We start from the raw sequence: 19416 nt of genomic DNA, 5'->3' as shown, positions 1-19416 counted from the left end.
TTACTGGTCTAGTTGTGAAGATTTTCATTTTTTTTATGTTGAGGTGTAATCCATACTGAAGGTTGTAGTCTTTGATCTTTACCAGTAAATGCTTCAAGTCCTCTTCACTTTCAGCAAGGAAGGTTGTGTCCTCTGCCTATCGCAGCTTGTTAATGAGTCTTCCTTCAATCCTGATGCGTAGTTCTTCTTCATAAAGTCCAGTTTCTCAGATTATTTGCTCAGCATACAGACTGAGTATGGTGAAAGGATAGAACCCTGATGCACACTGTCCTGACTTTAATCCACGCAGTACCCCCGTTCTGTTTTAATGACTCTCTCAGTCTCCGTACAGGTTTCTCAGGAGCGCAGTTTAGTGTTCTGAAATCCCCATTCTTCTCAATATTATCTATGATTCGTTATAATCCACACAGCTGAATGCCTATGCACAGTCAATAAAACACAGACGAGCACCTTTCTGGTATTCTCTGCTTTCAGTCATGATCCAGCCAACATCAACAATAACATCCCTTGTTCCACATCTACGTCTGAAATCAGCCTGAATTTCTGGCAGTTCCCTGTCAATGTAGTGTTACAACCGTTTTTGAATTATCTTCAGCAAGATTTTGCTTGTGTATGTTAATGATGTTGTTCAATAAATTCCTCATTCCACTGGATTACTTTTCTTTGGAATGGGCGCAAATATGGAACTCTTCCAGTTGACTGGAAAGGTAGCTGTCTTCCAAATTTCTTGGCATAGATGAGTGAGTGCTTCCAGCACCGCATCCCTTTGCTGAAGCATCTCAATTGGTATTCCAGCAATTACTGAAGGCTTTTTTTTTTTTGCAAATGCCTTCAGAGCAGCTTGAACTTCTTCCTTCAATTTCATTGGTTTTTGATGACGTGCTACCTCTTGAAATGGTTGAATGTCAACCAATTCTTTCTGGTACAGAGACTCTCTGTATTCCTTCCATCTTTTTTTGATGCTTCCTATACATTGTTCCTTATTTTGCCCAGAGATTCCTTCAACATTGCAACTCAAGGCTTGAGTTTTTCTTTAGTTTCTTCCAGCGTGAGGAATACTGAGTGTGTTCATCCCTTCTGGTTTTCTAACTCCAGGTCTTTGCACATTTCATCATAATACTTTGCTTTTCTATGCAAGCCTCCCTTTAAAATCTTCTGTTCAGCTCTTTAACTTCACATTTCTTCCAAGTGCTTTAGCCACTCTACTTTCAAGAGCAAGGTTCAGAGTCCCTTCTGACATCCATTTTGGTCCTTTTTTTACTTTTCTGTCTTTTTAATGACCTTTTGATTTCTTCATGTGTGATGTCCTTGATATCATCCCACAACTCATCTGGTCTTTTGTCACTAGTTTTCAATGAGCCAAATCTGTTTTTGAGACAGCCTCTAAATTCAAGTGGGATTAACTCATGGTCAAATTTTGGCTCTTATGGACTTCTTTTAATTTTCCTCACCTTCAACCTGAACTTGCATTTGAGCAACAGACAGTCTGTTCTGCAGTCAGCCAGTCCTTGCTCTGATTGATGATATTGAGTTCCTCCATAACCTCATTCACAAATGTAGCTGATCTGATTTCTGGGTATTCCATCCGCCAAGGTCCACGAGTATAGTCGCTATATATGTTGTCGAAAAATGGTACTTCCAATGAATAAGTTGTAGGTCTTGCAAAATTCTATCATGCAATCTCTTGCCTAGTTTCCATCACCAAGGCCATATTCTTCAACTACTGATCCTTATCAATGCATCCTGATTGCATGTTTGATCAGTTTCAGACTGCAGAAGTTGGTAAAAATCTTAAATTTCTTCATCTTTGGCATTAGTTGGTATGTAAATTTGAATAATACTCGTATTAACTGCTTTTCCATGTTAGGCATATGGATATTACCCTATCACTGACAGTGCTGTACTTTAGGATAAATATTGAAATGTTCTTTTTTACAATTAATGCAATACCATTTCTCTTCGATTTGTCATTCCTGGCATAGTAGACCATATTCAAAATGTCCAATGCCAGTAAATCTCACCTCACTAATGCCTAGGATAATCTTCAAGTGTTGCATTTCATTCTTGACAACGTCCAATTTTCCTAGATTCACACTTCATATATTCCATGTTGCTATTACTAATGGATATTTGCAGTTGTTTCTTCCCATTTTCAGTTGTGCCACATCAGCAAATGAAGGTCCCAGAAGCTTTACTCCATCCACGTCATTAAGGTCGACTCTACATTGAGGAGGCAGTTCTTCCCCAGTTGTCTTTTGACTGCCTTCCAACCTGAGGGGCTCATCTTCCGGCACTATATCAGACAATGTTCCACTCCTATTCATAAGGTTTTCATTGACCACTTTTTTTTTTTTTTTTTCCCTGAAGTAAACCACTGGGTCCTTTTTCCTAGTCTTAGTCTGGAAGCTCCGCTGAAAACTGTCTACCATGAGTGACCCTATCAGTATTTGAAATACTGGTGACATAGCTCACAGCATCATGCAAGCCACCACAGTATGACAAACTGACAGATGGGTGGGGGCTGGGGTGTATATATTCCTGTGTTTATATGTTTATTTAATTTTTTCATTGTTTATACAATTTCCTTTTTTTCTATAATGTACAAGTGTTACCTTTATAGATAGAAAAAGTGAATAAATAAACTGGAGCAATTGTACCATGCTTAACTTGAAGCATACAAAATAGAAAACTAATTTGCTGTCAAGCACACAGGTTTAAAATATTTTTCTAGTTAAGTAAAGCAATTTCATTGTTTCTGTGGGAAAAATCAAGTCATTGGGAAGAAATTGCATTTACTGGCATTAATTTTAGATGTACTTACAAACTGAAGTATTAGAAAAATATCAATAAAATATATTTCATTATAAATTTTTATACCTACATTATTTACTGAAGATGCAGGCATTTAACTTTAAATACAAATGAAGCAACCTACAACCTCCACCTCTCACAGCATTTGCTAACATGAATTTAGTAAACTGTAGGTGAACATGGAAATCTCCAATTAGCCGGATTCCATTTACTTCATTTTCTAATATTCTTGGAATTATCAGAGACAGTCGAGCTTAGGTATTTTATTACATACACATACATACAGAGTGCATTTGGGGCTACAATATCATCGTCTGTTCTCACTAAGCTAGAGTCTTCATAGAATACGCATACTGCTTCCATCTCCCGTGTCCGCTACTAATCTGGCAGTTCCAAGAAAAGTTCCCAGTAATTAACTGGACCATTCTCTAGTGGGAACTCTTCATGCTCGTGGCTTTTTAAATGCACTGCCTATTCTATCTGTTCCCACCCTCTTTACGAAGCATCCATGACTTATAAAGCCTGTAACAGCCTCTCCTCCAACCTCATATAAAACTAACAAGTTAGCATCATGCCATTTAGTGCATAATGTTCTCTCATGATGTCATATATATTATTTTCTAAAGTAAACTATAAACATCTAGGGGTGTGAGATCTGATTTATCCTTCTTTTACATTCATATATTGACTAGTGGTGAACCCACAGTGGGAGTTCAGTGATGAGTACATCAAAGAGTGAAGAAGCACTAAGACTTTCATTAGAAACGAGGATCTTATCAGAAAAAAAATAAATCAGCCAACAAATCAAGAATTCTTAGTGTATTCACAATATATCAAATACAGTTCAGAGTTGTGGAAGAAACAGAGAATACATGAGAAGATTTTATCCTCAAAAACCTAATAATCCTTCTGGAGAGCCATGTTAAAATAAAAAATCGGTAGGGTACACAATTAAATGCACAGAAAATAAACTGTAGGAGGAGGAGTGTGCATCAGCCTTCGTTAAGGCTGACGAAGTCAGAGAAGTTTCAATATGGACCTGGAAACATGGACCCTTAGGATAAAGATTCTGAAAAAGTGAAGCATAGGAGAGAACAGCATAAAAAACTCATAAACACAGAAAAAAGTTAAGACAAGTTTTGAGCATAAGCATTAGGAATTACTGAAAAATACTGCAGTGTGGTAAAATTCTGTAGGACCTAACTGCTAGCAGAAGAGCACAGAAGTAATTCGGCAGGAAAGAAGAAACAATGTCAGTTTTTGAGTAGGACAGTGATCTGTTGAAAACAGATTTAAATTAAAACTAATTAGGCTGCAGTAAACAAAATATATGAGACTAAAAGGCAATCTTTTAACATAAAGAGTAGGGAAATGGAAATTGGGAGACAGATTTTATGTTGGTTTGACCTGGAACAACACATCACTTATCCAGTGCACCTACATGGCCAGTGCGCCCACACCTGGACTAGTATCTTTTCCAAATATTCAAAGCCATTGACGCTAATTCTGAGTTTGTATCAGAAGATCAGTAGGAGGCTCTTTCAGTTGTCTAGTCGTGGGGTGAGGCCAGGGCAACGGGGAAGAAGAGCTGAATAAGAAAAAAGGACAACCATCAGGACTTCGTGGCAGAGTAGATATGAGAAATAGGAAAACCAGAGGAGCCAACAATTCTTTTATGATGTCAAACTGGATAGCTGGGGTTAAAATGATACCCCTGAAGAAGAGGGGTAAACTGGAAGGGTGTGCTCTTTACGCTTTGCTCTCTCTCTCTTCTGGAGTGCAGGGAGAACTTAATTTTCTCTCCTTGTTGCTCTCTGTATTACCTCAGAGTTCAGGTAACTCTCATAGAAGCCGTGGTTACCAGCAGAGAATTGGAAAGGATCTTGACGGCTGGTACTTTAGTTCATTTATCTGACTGCATCATATTTATTGATCATTTCTTAGTTGCCCATGGTTTTTTTATTGAAAATTTCAAAACCACTATTTACTGTATCTTTACTCATGAGCAAATCTCCAAACTCAACAAACTCACTTTATGCTAGGGATGAGGGCGGCAGCTGGAGGAGGAGGAGAGAGCCGGGGAGGAACGTCATATTCTTCATTTCCCAGGTGGCCATTGGAAAAAACCTGAAAGTAAATTAAATGGTTAGTTTTGAAGAATTTAACTTCTGGAGGATATCGAAACAACAGAGCTCTTGGAAAACCTACGATTTTGTAAAAACAAAACAAAAGCATATGTAATTTTAGTTTATTTGAACAAGTGAAAAATCATATAAATTCTTTAGGAGTCAGTAGTTTTTTAGTACCATAGTGAGCTGAAATGGACTGGTACTGGCCATCTTGAATTGGACAATCACATGGTCTACTATGCCAGGAATGACAAACTGAAGAGGGACAGCATCACATTCATCACCAAAAAGAACATTCCAAGATCTAGCCTGAAGTACAATGCTGTCAGTGATAGGATAATATCCACATGCCTAACAAGGAAGACCAGTTAATACGACTAGTATTCAAATTTACACAACAAAGCAATGCAAAAGATGAAGAAATTTAAGATTTTACCACCTTCTGCAGTCTGAAATTAATCAAATGTACAATCAAGATGCACTGGTAATGACTGGTGACTGGAAGGCGAACGGTGGAAACAAAGAAGAAGGATCAATAGTTGGATAATACGGCCTTGGTTATAGAAACTAGGCAGGAGATTGGATGAAAGAATTTTGCAAGACCAATGACTTATTCACTGGAAATACCTCTTCTCAACAACATAAAAAGCAACTACAGACATGGCGCTCGCAGGATGCAATACACAAGAACCAAGTTGACGTCATTTGTGAAAAAAGAAGATGGAGAAGCTCAATATCATCAGTCAGAACAAGGCCAGAGGCCAAATGTGGAACAGACCATCAATTGCTCATATGCTAGTTCAAGCAGAAGCTGAAGAAAATTAAAACAAGCAGATGAGAACCAAAGTAGGACCTTGCGTTAATCCCACCTGAATTTAGAGACCATCTCAAGAATAGATTGGACACACTGAACAGTAATGACCAAAGACCAGATATGCTGTGAGATATAATACATAACACATAAATACATCAAAAGGTCATTAAAAAGACAAGAAAGAAAAAAAAAGAAAGGAGCAAAATGGGTGTCAGAAGAGACTCTGAAACTTACTCTCGAACATAGAGTCGCTAAAGTGAACGGGAAAAATGTGAAATAAAAGAACTAACAGAAGATTTCAAAGTGCAGCTCGAAAAGACAGAGTAAATTATTTTAATGAAATGTGCAGAGACCTGGAGACAAAAGGGGAGAACATGCTCGGCACTCCTCAAGCTGAAAGAACTGAAGAAAAAATTCATGTCTCGAGTTGCAATATTGAACTGGATGCTATGGGCAAAAAATTGAATGACACAGGCAGCATCAAAAGAAGATAGAAAGAATACACAGAGTCCCCATACCAAAAAGAACTGGCTGATGTTCAACCTTTCAGGAGGCAGGATATGATTAAGAACTGATGCAACTGAAGGAAGAAGTCCAAGCCGTACTGAAGGCACTGGTGAAAAACAAGGCTCCAGAAACTGATGGAATACCAACTGAAACGTTTCAACTAAGGGATGTAGCGCTGGAGGTGCTCACTCATCTATGCCAAGAAATTTGGAAGACAGCTACCTGGGTAATCTACTGGAAGAGATCCTATTCCAAAGAAAGTCCATCTAGCAAACCATAGAAGTTATCGAACAGTATCACTGCTATCACATGCATGTAAAAACTATGATGAAAATAAATTAAAAATGATGGCAGCAGTACATCAACAGGGAGCTGTCAGAAATTCAAGCCAAAATTCAAACCAGAAATTCAGAAGCGGACCTGGAACCAGGGATATCATTCCTGATGCGAGGTGGATCTTGGTCAAAAGCAGAGAATACCAGAAAGATGTTTAGCTGTGTTTTGTTGACCATGCAAAGGCATTTGACTGTGTGAATCATAATAAATTGTGAATAACATTTTGAAGATTGGGAATTCCAAAACACTTAATTGTGCTCATGCAGAACCTGTACAAAGACCAAGAGGCAGCTGTTCGAACAGAACAAGGGGATACACTGTGGTTTAAAATCAGGAAAGTTGTACATCAGGGTTGTATCATTTCATTATACTTATTCAATCTGTATGCCTGGCAAACACTCCAAGAAGCTGAACTACATGAAGAACGCAGCATCAGGATTGGAGAAAGACTCAGTAACAACTTGCCATGTGCAGGTGACAAAACCTTGATGGATGAAAGTTAAGAGGACTTGAAGCTCTTACTGATGAAGATCAAAGACTACAGCCGTCAATACGGATTATACCTAAATGAATAATTTCTGTTATAAGGACTAGCACAAAGCTGGTTCCTATAATGTAGAGGTTAAAGATGTCCCAAATGTCTAACTTTTTAAAGCTGCTGTACCACTCCATCATCTCTAATATCAGTGCACCTAACATTGCCTCAGTACTCTCCCTCCTGTCTTTGGGTTCCCTAATTTCTTGCAATATCTCACAGAACTCATGAGGTTTTGGAGACTAGCAAGTTCCAAATTCGTGGGTCAAGCATAGACTTCTTCCTAGCCCTCAGTCTCTCCCCAAAGGCACTCAGCTTTCTCACTCCATGGGTTGGGAAGCCCACTGCGCCATCTCCTGCAGCTCTCTGCTACCAGTTTCTGCCATGGGTCTCTCCCTCTTTGGTGGTGGTGGGCTCTCCTCTTTGTTCTGGAGTTGGCTCTCTTTTAAAGCAAAACTGACCAATCCCCTTGGCAGGCTACAATTACCCTATCACACAATCACCTGGGTGGGGGTTAAAAGTCCAGGGCTATAAAGGCCACACACAAAAGTCAGTAATCTACCGCATATCTTAACATAAAGGAACAATAAATCCCCACAACTGGGCCAATAAGCAACATCATGATAAAATGAAGAAGATAACTGAAGTTGTCGAGGATTTCATTTTACTTGGATCCACAATCAGTGCCCACGGCAGCAGCAAGAAACTGAATGACGTATTGCACCGAGCAAATCTGCTGCAAAAGCCCTCTTTAAAGTGTTAAAAAGCAAGGATATCACTTTGTAGACTAAGGTGTGCCTGACCCAAGCCATGGTATTTTCAGTCACTCATATGCGTGCATAAGCTGAAAAATGAATAAGGAAAACCAAAGAAGAATTGATGCCTTTGAATTATGGCGCTGGCGAAGAATACTGAATATACCATGGACTGCCAGAAGAACCAACAAACATGTCTCCGAAGAAGTACAGCTGGAATGAACGCTCCTTGGAAGCAAGGATGAGGAGACCTCATCTCACATACTTGGGACATGTTATCAGGAAGGACCAGTCCGTGGAGAAAGACATCATGCTTGGGAAAGTAGAGGGTCATCAAAAAAGAAGAAGACCTTCAACCAGACGGAATGACACAATGGCTGCAAGGATGGCCTCAAACATAACAACGATTTTGAGGATGGCACAGGACCAGGCAGGGTCTTGTTCTATTATACACAGGGTCACCATGAGTTGGAACCAACTGGATGGCACCTAACAACAAGAGTACCATAGTGATTATTCACCACCCTCCAAAGCGGGACCATGTTACATGTAAAAAACATGGTATAGCACGATCCCTAAACACACTTGAGTGATAACACTGTAATTTACATAAATCAAATATAGATAGATAAAATTCCCAAATACGGTAAGTTCTCATTCAAGCGTTAAGGGTTCTCTGTAAGGATTTGGTAAAGAAAAAACAGCACTGGAGCTATTCTTACTCCAATTTCCTCTAAATAAAAGCATGGTAAATTATCTCTCTCCAGAGTTAACAGAACAGTCTTACTGATAAAACTGAGCACATGATTATAATCAGAAATGCCTTTGTTCCTTCCAGGTTGAAAGCTTTGGCACTAACAGTAACTAGAGGCTTGTTCTGGCTTTCAGAGTAAAGGCAGTTTTAAGCATGATACTCAGTTTGTGACCAGAAGAAAGCAAAAGAGTTGCTCATGAAGTGCCCACAGGGAGTCTGTGTTTTAATTCCCCAGAATCAGGAAATTCTGATTTCCATGCTGCTCAGTTTCACTACAGTAACTGCCTGAGCAACTGCTCTCTGCTTAGGCACCAACTTGAAATTGAAGCACCTAAGGAGGAGGAGGAGGAGGAGCGAGAAAGGAACACAGCAATTACACAGTTCACAACAAAAAATTTTAAAAGCATATTTTGAGACTTTTAAATAAATCACTAGATTTTTTGTCACAGAGCTCTTTCCCAATCTCTTATTAATTCATATTTAAAAGTAGACTGCTGTCAGGGCAGAAAGGATGTAAGGTAGCTTGCACAGTCTTTGATACCCTAATAGAGACCTACAGAATTTTTCCCCTGGCCCTGACAGCTCTAAGTTGGTGCAAAGCTTTAGAATTCAAAATTGAAAAGACTGTACCCTTCCCTACCAACTCAAAATAAGAAACAAATTTAAAGAACACACTTGAAATACAGCAATGCTTGCATTTCAAACCTACGTGATAACTTAGAACATTAAAGTTTCACTCTAAAACCAGGTCCTATGGGTCAGCTCCACTTTCTCATCTCCACGTCTTCCCTCATTACAGTCCATACACTGTAGCGATGCCAAGACAAAATAGGTCTTTACACAAAATGATTTATTGTGGTTTTCTACTATGCGCAAAATGACAGAACAAGACAAAGTTTTTGGAACTCTGCTAAAGAGAAGAAATTTTCTGATACATATTAATTATTGCAAAGTTCAATGAAATCCCTTTATAGTAAAAATGCATTTTGACCGACAAATACATGTATCAAACCTGAAATTGTCCTTGTGAGGACAATGCTCACGAGCATTTCATGTCCTCTTTAATTGGAGTCATAAACGTGTTGCCAGAATATACATAATTTAAGATTTTTGCAACCAAATCTCCTTAATCTATCACAAATACATCTAAAATTGATTCTGGAACATGTAGTGTGGATTTTATATGCAATCGGTTTGCTCTTTTAGGAGAACATATCGAATATACTGTAGATACTTGTTAAAATTTCAGCAATAATATAATAAAAAGGAGATATGGGAATAATAGTTTTAGTCGAATTGGCTCAAATTTAACAAGTTCATAATCAGAACATTGAGGCCACATGTGAAAATGTGTATCAACACACTCATTTACTGTGATATTAAAAATGCTCTCATTTTGAACATTAGGTAAATAAGACAATAAATATATTAATAACAGAGCCTGAACAACAATTTTATGTGCTATAATTAAATTTCACAAAGGTAAGTCATTCACACAATGATGTCTACCATTGGTAAAACCATGCAGTTAATGATGGAATTTATTCTCTAAGAGGGCAATAACCCAAGTTAACTGACTTGTTAATAATTTAGTGTACCAATTTATTAATCTGCTCTAAAACGCAAACAGTGCTGTCTTTAACTGCTTTAGAAACACACTGTTACTGACACGTAGTAACTAAAAGATTCCTTCTGCCTCTGAAATTTCATAGCATGTTTTTTCTGAACCATTCATTTAGTACCTGTCATCTGCTACTTTGCTAGTTACGTTGTGTGGAAGGCCTCTAGGTGGCGCAAATGGTTTGTGTTTGACTGCTAGCCTTCAAAGTTGGTGGTTCAAATCCACCCAGTGATACCACGGAAGAAGAGGACTGATGATCCACTTCCTTCAAGATTACACCCAAGAAAATCCTATGTGGCAGTTGTGCTCTGTAACACATGAGGTCACCATGAGTCAGAATCCACTCGACAACATGTTCTGCAGAAGAGCGTTCATCCCACTTTAAGCTTCCTTCAAGACAAAGATTTCTTGCTTTATTATTTTCACAGCACATTCCTTCATTGCTTTCCACGCTCTTTGCCATCAAGTCGATTCTGACTAATAGCAGCCCTATGAGACAGAACAGAATTGCCCCATGGGGTTGCCAAGGGTGTAATCTTTACAGAAGCAGCCTGCTACATCTTTCTCCAGAGCAGTAGATGGCAGGTCTGAGCCATAAAACCACTTGGTTAGCAGCCTAGCATTTAACCACTGTGCCACCACCAGGGCTCCTTGCTTTCCACACCAAAACCAAACCCACTGCCCTTGGGTCAATTCTTCAAGGACAAAGCAAAACTGCCCCCTAAGGTTTCCAAGAAGTGGTGGTAGATTCAAACTGCCAAGCTTTTGCTTAGTAGCCGAGCTCTTAACTGCTGTGCCACCAGGGCTCCTGCTTTCCACACAGTAGGGCTTCAACCAATACCGACTGCTGGCTGGCTTAGATGATTAAATGGCTAACGGAGGCGTTAACCAATGACTTCTTTGGTACATTAGGAAGAGACTATCAATTTACTGAATGGAAATATTCTCAGTAAACATACGTGCTGTATTTAAGGGCTGTTCTTCTAAAAGTACACAGGTCCTGAGACTGAACAAGCTAGACAGCAAACATGAATTCTTCATATTTCTTTCCTAATCGAAAGAATGAGACAACGAATGCACGCAAACAGCTAAGAACCCAAATGTACAGGTACTAAAGTGATGCACGTATTTCTGTTTGTCTAAAGAACTCACTTATATTTCATAGTAGTGGCTGGATGACAAGATCAACATTATGTCATTCTGAATTTCATGTTTCCAGCTACACCCATTTCATTAGACCTGAAATCATTTTAGCTGCCACCACCCGAGGAATGGCAGTAAGCCACAACTTCTTAAGCTAGAAATCAGTATTTTATGTGCTCTGGAAATGTGAAAATCCTGTTTGCAAACGGAATGAAACGACAGTTCCTCCAACATGCAAACTGATCGTGTCAAGTGCAGCAGCACACGCTGAAGGCACACTGGTTCATCAGGCCTTCATTAACTACTCGGCGGAGGAAGTATCTTTACGCTCCTCTGCCTTCTTTCTAACTCACTGTCCCATCTACAATTCCATCTCAAACGCTATCAATTTAAAATCCTCCAAGCACATAATTCTGATCCTATCACTCCTCCGCCAAGCAACTTGAAAAGCTCTTTCCTGCCTACCAAACTAAAGCTAACTAAGTGTAGAATTTAACTGGTCCGTAATTGGTTCCAACCTACACTGCTATAGTCTTCCCTTCCCTGACTACTTTCTCTAGATGCTCTTCTCTCCACCCAAAAGAGACTCCGTTTTGCTCTGGGTTATTTTCCCACCTCCATGCTCTTCCTTCCTTTCATGTCTCCAAAAACACACCTACCAATCTTTTAATGTCTATAGCCAGTGACACTCTTCCAAGAAGCCTTCTTTAGTCCTTCTTCCACACCACAATTAGATTTTTTTTTTCTTCTTTCACACCCCATGTTATATTTTCTGGGTGTTAATTATACACCTGTCTGATTCTCACTACTTAACGGACTGTGCTTTATTCATCCTTATACTCCCCCCAGTGTCAGTGTCTTGCACATCCTGAGAGAGAGTGTGTGTGTGTGTATACTGTATTAGAAGGAATAAGAATATACTTGGGGAAGTTTAAATCTGTAGAAGTATTATCTGAGTTATCATACATGCATTGTAAATTCTAGTCAACCTAGATGAATATTTTTCTACATTCCTCAAGGTAGCATGTACTCCTAATCTTGAAGTTTGTAATTTTTTTTTTTAGGATTCAGATATTGTCTAAGAACTTAAAAAGTTTGGGACACTTGAGATGCAGAAAAAAATCTATAGCTTCGTGACGATCTTAAGACAATTAAGAAAACTTTTTTATTTTTAAAATAAACCCGTTACCTCACTGCACACATGCGCCCCCAGAATCACTGCCCTGATATCCCTATCATCTGTCCTCCCGCAATGTCAGACTGGAAATGTAATGAGAGTACACAGAGTGCTTACGTTCTGAGTTCTGAAGGACAGCCTCTGAGTTATACAGAGGAGCTTAAGGTCATCTGTGTAAACATGTGTCTCTCCTCCACCATTGCGAAAACCCACAAACTTAAAAAGGGGAAACGTTAGAGGTACTTAACTAGCCATATCTTCAAAAGATTATTGTATACAGGGTCATCTTTAGAACAATGTCACTCTAAGTAACATGACAAGTCAAAGACAGCTCTTCTAACATAAAAAACAGGATTCTTAATCTTCACAGGGAAAGAATAAAGTTAGTCAGACACAATGTTAATGTCTAGTGTAAGAACGGCTTGGGGGCAGTGTCTGACCTTTTCCAAACCACAAGAAGGAAGGAGAACCAAGGTCAACAGCACAAGGCTGACTCCTGTGAGGTGGAGGCCAGAAATGCCTCCTCTCTCCGCCATCTTTACTAATTCTGACACTAACTGTCCCTGCCATAGCACTCTCTACTTTTCTGCTGGGTTCGATCATTCATTGCAATAGCCACACAAAATTCACAGACCACACTCCAAACTGCAAGGTTTACTATGGCAGTAAACAGGTTAAAATTCAGGTTCAGGAACACTCAGAATATGTTCTTCTATCAGGACAGCCTCTTTCCAGCCATGCTCACAGGCACACTTCTCCCTGGCCCTAGGCGTCTGCCCAAAGGCACTCAGCTATCTATCTCCATGCCCACCACTCCTCTGCAGGATCTCTCGTCACTGCTTTTTACCATCTTCACGGTTACAACTTGACCTCTCTCTCTCCCTCTCTGTCTCCTGCTTCTGGCAGATTCTTGGTGTGGGGATCCCGGGATCAAAGGATGCGTTCTCCGCTCCTGGCGGTTCTTTCTTCGTGGTGGTAGGATCCTCCTCTCTGCTCTAGAATTGGCTCTCTTGTAAGGCAAAACTGACCAATCCCCTCAACAGGCCACAATTACCCTATCATACAATCACCTGGGTGGGAGTTACAAAACCATGGCTAGAAAGGCCACACACAAAAAGTAATTAATTGCACTGCATCTAGAAATAAGCTGATAAATTTCAGATTTCCAATGATACTTTAAAATATTTATGTGCAAACATTTTCATTTCAGATCACTAAAACAAATCAGCAACAACAGTAATTAACTATCAGGCCCACAAGATATTTATTAAGGAACAAGTTTATAAGGTGGATAGAATGTAATAATTTCAAAGAATGTCAACAGTGCTATAGATATCTTTTTCCCTAGTAAAATAAGACAAACAATTTAATAATTCTTAGCTTGCAGATCCATGTTACAGTACTGCCTTAGTTAACATCTGATTATGCTCGGTGGGAGGGAGAAATTAAACTCAGAAAATTCTTACACTTCATTTTAACTATGAATTAAATTTGTCCCCCCTCAGAGCTCTCTACAATTAGCAAATGGAGTAATTAGAACTTAATTTTTCTTGCTTCCCATACCTATCTAGTGAAAATTCAGCCAAAAAAGGAAAATGGTTCTAATGGACAGTGGGAACTGGCACATGGACAAAGGGCAAATAATGAAGAGGAACGAGTCTGCATTTCCTTAACAGGGTGCCTATTCTTATTAATTCCACCTCAGTGTTCCATATGCACATTTAATTTTTACTTAAACTTTTAGTGCTTACGTTTTCTTACCTTTAAAGTGGGAAAAAATATTACATTTGAAGCATTACTTCAGTGAAATCAAATAAACCTAAATTATAGTTGTTACTTTTTGACAAGAATGTGTTATTTGCTTAAATATGGAGAAACTAATGGGTTACAGGAAGCTGAGGGCTAATCATCCAAATACCTAAGTCTCCACACACCTTGTTCTGATGATAAGATAGAGCACACTAAGTATGGAGGCTCTGAACACAATGCAACTCTTATCATTTTCACTGAAATTATTATTATTTTTTAATCAAAATCATCTTCCCTTCCTTTTAATCCCCTCTCCTTTCCTTATTCTAAGTACGAGGTTTACCAGTAGAAAACCACTACTCTTCTAAAAGAAAAAAAAAATCCTACTTTAGACAAGAAAATTATGTTCTACAATAGGCTCTAGGCCAGTGCTCTCAAAATATGGAAAAAGGAGTCCGTTTGTACTTCTTGTGTACCATGAACTCTCTCTGCCTCTGGCCCCCTTCTCCTTTCTACCTTTCTCCTCCCCACCCTCGGCACACATACACTCTTTCATCTCTATCACTGGCTTAATTCCTGTAATAATAGTGACAACATTACTAACTGCTTACAAAATATGTATTAGGAACTACGTTAAATAAAGGGAAAGGGGGAAGAAAAGGTGATTTTAGTTAAAAAAAATAAATAAATAAAGGCTACTACTTTTAATGAAAATGGCAGCTGTTACAACTTACTCTTATACTCCATATCTAGCACATCACTTTGGCTTTGTTCCTTAACGGAGAGGTATGGGACTCAGACACTTGGAGAGTGGCTCTGTTACCCTAACGTTACCCTAGGTACTATTATTACTCTATTTCATAAAGTAGGAAATTAAGTGAAGTGTGGGTGGGAAAGACGTCTACAATGTCAATAAATTGGCAAGCAAGAAGAGAACTCCAGGTCTGTTTCCAGGGCCTAATTGATGCATGTTGATGAGATTTTTATGTCTGTTAAAATGCAGGTATCACATAGCCTTATCACTTCTACTTCTGCCTGAAGGAGTTGATCACTTCCTCTTTATGAATACATTTTGTGAAGTCTGAAAGGCGAAAGAACACTAGGATTCTGGTTATCCTGAACACCAGGTGAGACGTGTGTGTAGAGCATACTTAAAAATGTGTCATCGAATCTATTTGGACTGAGGAACCACACCAAAAGAAAAGGGGGAGGCCCAAGGTGAGAGAAAAAATCCAATCCAGAAGAAACTGAGAACTACAGAACACTGGAGGGACGCGGCCTTATGCTCACTGTTGGCTGGCGCCAGCCTGAGGTCTCCACAAAGATATCACAGAAGGGATTTGTTTTTTTATCCTTTATTTAAATTGTAACATTCCCTGGGGTCAAACGAAGTGGAAGCATTTTTCCATTCATAAAAATAACAAAAGAGACATGCTCTGTTTCATAGTTCGACAGTATGTAATACATTAACTATATATAAGTGCTTCATTATAATCAACTTTAGAAGTCAAACAACTAGGTTAAAATTAGAAGTCTCAGAAGTCCAATTTTGGTGGAAATACCAGTTTTAGCTGTAAAATGAAACTGACCTTGAGAATATAAGCACTGTGATATCAATATACACACGACTTACGAGGTTGTGTCTTAAAAAAATCCTAATGAGGGTTGTTTAAACCCTGATGGCATAGTGATTAGGTCCTACAGCTGCTAACCAAGGGGTGAGCAGCTCGAATCCACCAGGCGCTCCTTGGAAACTCTATGGGGCAGTGCTACTCTGTCCTACAGGGTCACCATGAGTCGGAATCGACTCGACAGCAATGGGTTTGCTTTAAACAAGCCTGGAAGGAGTCCTGGTAGTGCAGTGGTTAAACACTCAGCGGCTAACTGGAAGACGAGTGGTTTGAACCCACTGGCCATTTCAGGGCAGACAGACATGGCAGCCCGCTTCTGTGTGGATCACGGCTTTGGGCACGCTATGAGGCAACACGACTCCGTCCTGTAGGGCTGCTGCTGAGCCGGAACTGACTCCGAGGGCGACGCGTTTGGTTTTGCTTTAAAAAAGACTGAAGGAGCCCTGGGGGGGCGCTGGCTAAGCATTCAGCCGCCGACCAAAGGAAAAGTCGGCGGTTCGGACCCAGGGGAGGAAGATGCGGCAACGTGCTTCCCTAAACCCTGCTTTTGTTAGGTGCAGAAGAGTCAGCTCTGATTCACAGAAATCTTACATTCAACAGAATGAAACCTGCCCAGTTCGGCCCCATCCTGACAATTGTTGTCATGCTCGAGCCCGCTGTTGCAGCCACTGTGTCAATCCAGCTGAGTGAGCGTCTTCCTCTTTTTCCCTCACCTGTATTTTACACCAAGTAGGACGTTCTTCTCCAGGGATTGGCCCCTCCTGATAACATGTCCAAAGTATGTGAGGCAGTCCTACTATCCTCGCTTCTAAGGAGCATTCTGGCTGTACTTCTTCCAAGACGGATTTGTTCGTTCATCTGGAAGTCCAGGGTATACTCAATATTCTTCACCAAAACCATAAATCAAAGACGTTCACACTTCTTCGGTCATCCTTATTCACCGACCAGCTTTTGTATGCATATGAGGTGACTGAAAATATTATGGCTCAGGTCAGGCTTACCTTAGTCCCCAAAGTGACATCCTTGCTTTTTAACACTTTATAGAGGTCTTCTGCAGCAGATTTGTCCAATGTAGTACTTAACTGCTGCTTCCATGGGTGTTGATTATGGATCCAAGTAAAACAAAATTCTCAACAACTTCAAACTTTTCTCCATTTATCATGATGTTGCTTCCTGGTCCAGTTGTGGCTTCTTCTTTTATGTTGAGGTGCAATCCATACTGAAGGCTGTGGTCTTTGATTTTCATCAGTAAGTGCTTCATGTCCTCTTCACTTTCAGCAAACAAGGTTGTGTCATCTGCATGTCACAGGTTCTTAATGACTCTTTCTCCAATCCTGATGCTCCATTCTTCATATAGTCCAGCTTCTCAGATTATCTGCTCAGCATACAGACTGAATAAGTGTGGCGAAAGGATACAAACTTGATGCACATCTTTCCTGACTTTAAATTACACACAGTGTCCCTTTGTTCTGTTCGAACAACTACCTCTTGGTCTAAGTATAGGTTCCTCATGAGCACAATTAAGTGTTCTGGAATTCCCATTCCTCAAAATTTTATCCATAATGTTATGATCCACACAGTCAAATGCCTTTGCATAGTCAATAGAACACAAGTGGACATCTTTCTCCTACTCTCTGCTTTCAGGCAAGATCCTTCTGACCTATCAGCAATGATACTTTCTTTTGAATTCAGCTTGAACTTCTGGCAGCTCCCTGTTGATGTACTGCTGCAACTGCTTTTGAATGATCTTCAGCAAAATTTTACTTGTGTGTGATATTAATGATTATGTTTGATAATTTCTACACTGTCAGATCACCCTTCTTTGGAATGGGCACAAATATGGGATCTCTTCCAGTTGGTTGGCTAGGAAGTTGTCTTCCAAATTTTTTGACATAGACAAGTGAGTACTTCCAGCACTGTACCTGTTTGTTCGAACATCTCAGTTGGTATTCTGTCAATTCCTGGAGCCTTGTTTTTTGCCATTCCCTTCAGAGCAACTTGGATTTCTCCCTTCAAGGCTATCAATTCTTGATCAGATGCTACCTCCTGAAGCGGATGAACGTTGACCAATTCTTTCTGGTACAGTGGCTCTGTGTATTCTTTCCATCTTCTTTTGATGCTTCTTGCATCGTTCAACATTTTCCCTGTAGAATCCTTCAATGTTGCAACTTGAGGCTTCAATTTTTCCTTCAGTTCTTTCAGCTTGAGAAAGATTATAGATGTGGAAACCCTATGCTGAAGTTCTACTCTGTCCTATGAGGGGTCACTATGAGTCAGAATCTATTCAAGGGCAAAGCGTTTGGTTTTGGTTTTTAAACATGATTGAAACCCAGCTTTCAGGAGGAGATAAACTTTGCAATTCATTCAGTATTCTCTGGGATACCAATCAGCATCAATGACTGGAATATAAAAATTCCAAAGAAAACATTAAAAGGAATCTTCAGAACTGAAGTCAGTATTAATAGTTCACACTTACAGTTAATATAATAAAAATAAAATATCTCACTCATAATCTAAGAAATTGTAGCCTCATTTTTTGAAATGGTAGGCTTCTCAGCCCCCTACAAAAATTAGCAGTGTTCTAGGCCTTAGGAATTAGGTCTATAGTAATACTGAAATCACACAACATATTATCTAAAAGAGCCCTAAAATAAGAAGTCTTCATTTAATTATGTTTTAAATATTTCCAAAGTCCAGTCAGGAAGTAAATTATAACATGTTACTAAGATATAACCAGCCAATTAAGGTTAGAGCTCATTTCTGCTCTCTTCTCAAGACGAGTATGATCATGTATGAATGAAAAGTAACAAAGGCTAAAGGAAAAGGGAAAAGAAATCACTAAAAATTAAGTAACAGCAGATCCCTCCAATCAGGATTCTAGATTGTAGGAAAATTCTTTTGAGGATAATAAACTCCCTCTTCAGAGAATATTACAAATGCTTTTATAAGTGCTTTCTCCTGGGTGGCACCAACATATAAGTCCTTGACTACTAACCAAAAGGTTGGCAATTAAAATACACTCAGAGGTATACTGAATGAAAGGCCTGGTGATCTGTTTTTGAAAGGCCACATACTTGAAAACCCTATGGAGTATTGTTTTACTCTACACAAAGGGCTCACCATGAGTCGGGATCAACACAAACGTCAACAGGTTTGGTTTTCAGTTTCTCTTCTATTTACACCCTACTCAGGCTGGCAGAGTCTTGGCAAACCACTACCTTCTCCCTATTTTTAACGGCACACTAGAGTCTTGACTCTTCCTATCTGACTCCCTGAGACTACCACTGAGGTTGAATATTGTTGCCCAGTGTTTTCATTATAACTTTACCTTCACACACACGACAGAGACCCAAACAAGCACAGGAGTTGGGTACATGCCATATTATCACACTTCTTGTTTCTTGAATACATTATCGGGTGAGTTTACCAACTGCAGGCCACTATTTTGAAGGAA

General features: G+C 39.5%; 1 protein-coding gene across 5 annotated transcripts in view; it reads right to left on the bottom strand.

Annotated features, from left to right (window-relative positions):
* CBLB (Cbl proto-oncogene B) overlaps window positions 1-19416 on the bottom strand; it is a 246310-nt gene that overhangs the window by 37388 nt on the left and 189506 nt on the right. For all 5 annotated transcript variants that reach the window (XM_064273028.1, XM_064273029.1, XM_064273030.1 and 2 more), the window contains one exon: window positions 4844-4938. In XM_064273028.1, the coding sequence (XP_064129098.1) occupies window positions 4844-4938 (95 nt within the window). The remainder of the gene's footprint in view (window positions 1-4843; window positions 4939-19416) is intronic.

Source organism: Loxodonta africana, chromosome 20 (assembly GCF_030014295.1).
Source record: "Loxodonta africana isolate mLoxAfr1 chromosome 20, mLoxAfr1.hap2, whole genome shotgun sequence".
Taxonomy (NCBI): domain Eukaryota; kingdom Metazoa; phylum Chordata; class Mammalia; order Proboscidea; family Elephantidae; genus Loxodonta; species Loxodonta africana.
The sequence above is the reverse complement of the archived record's forward strand: the minus strand, read 5'-3'. Positions and strand labels throughout refer to the sequence as shown.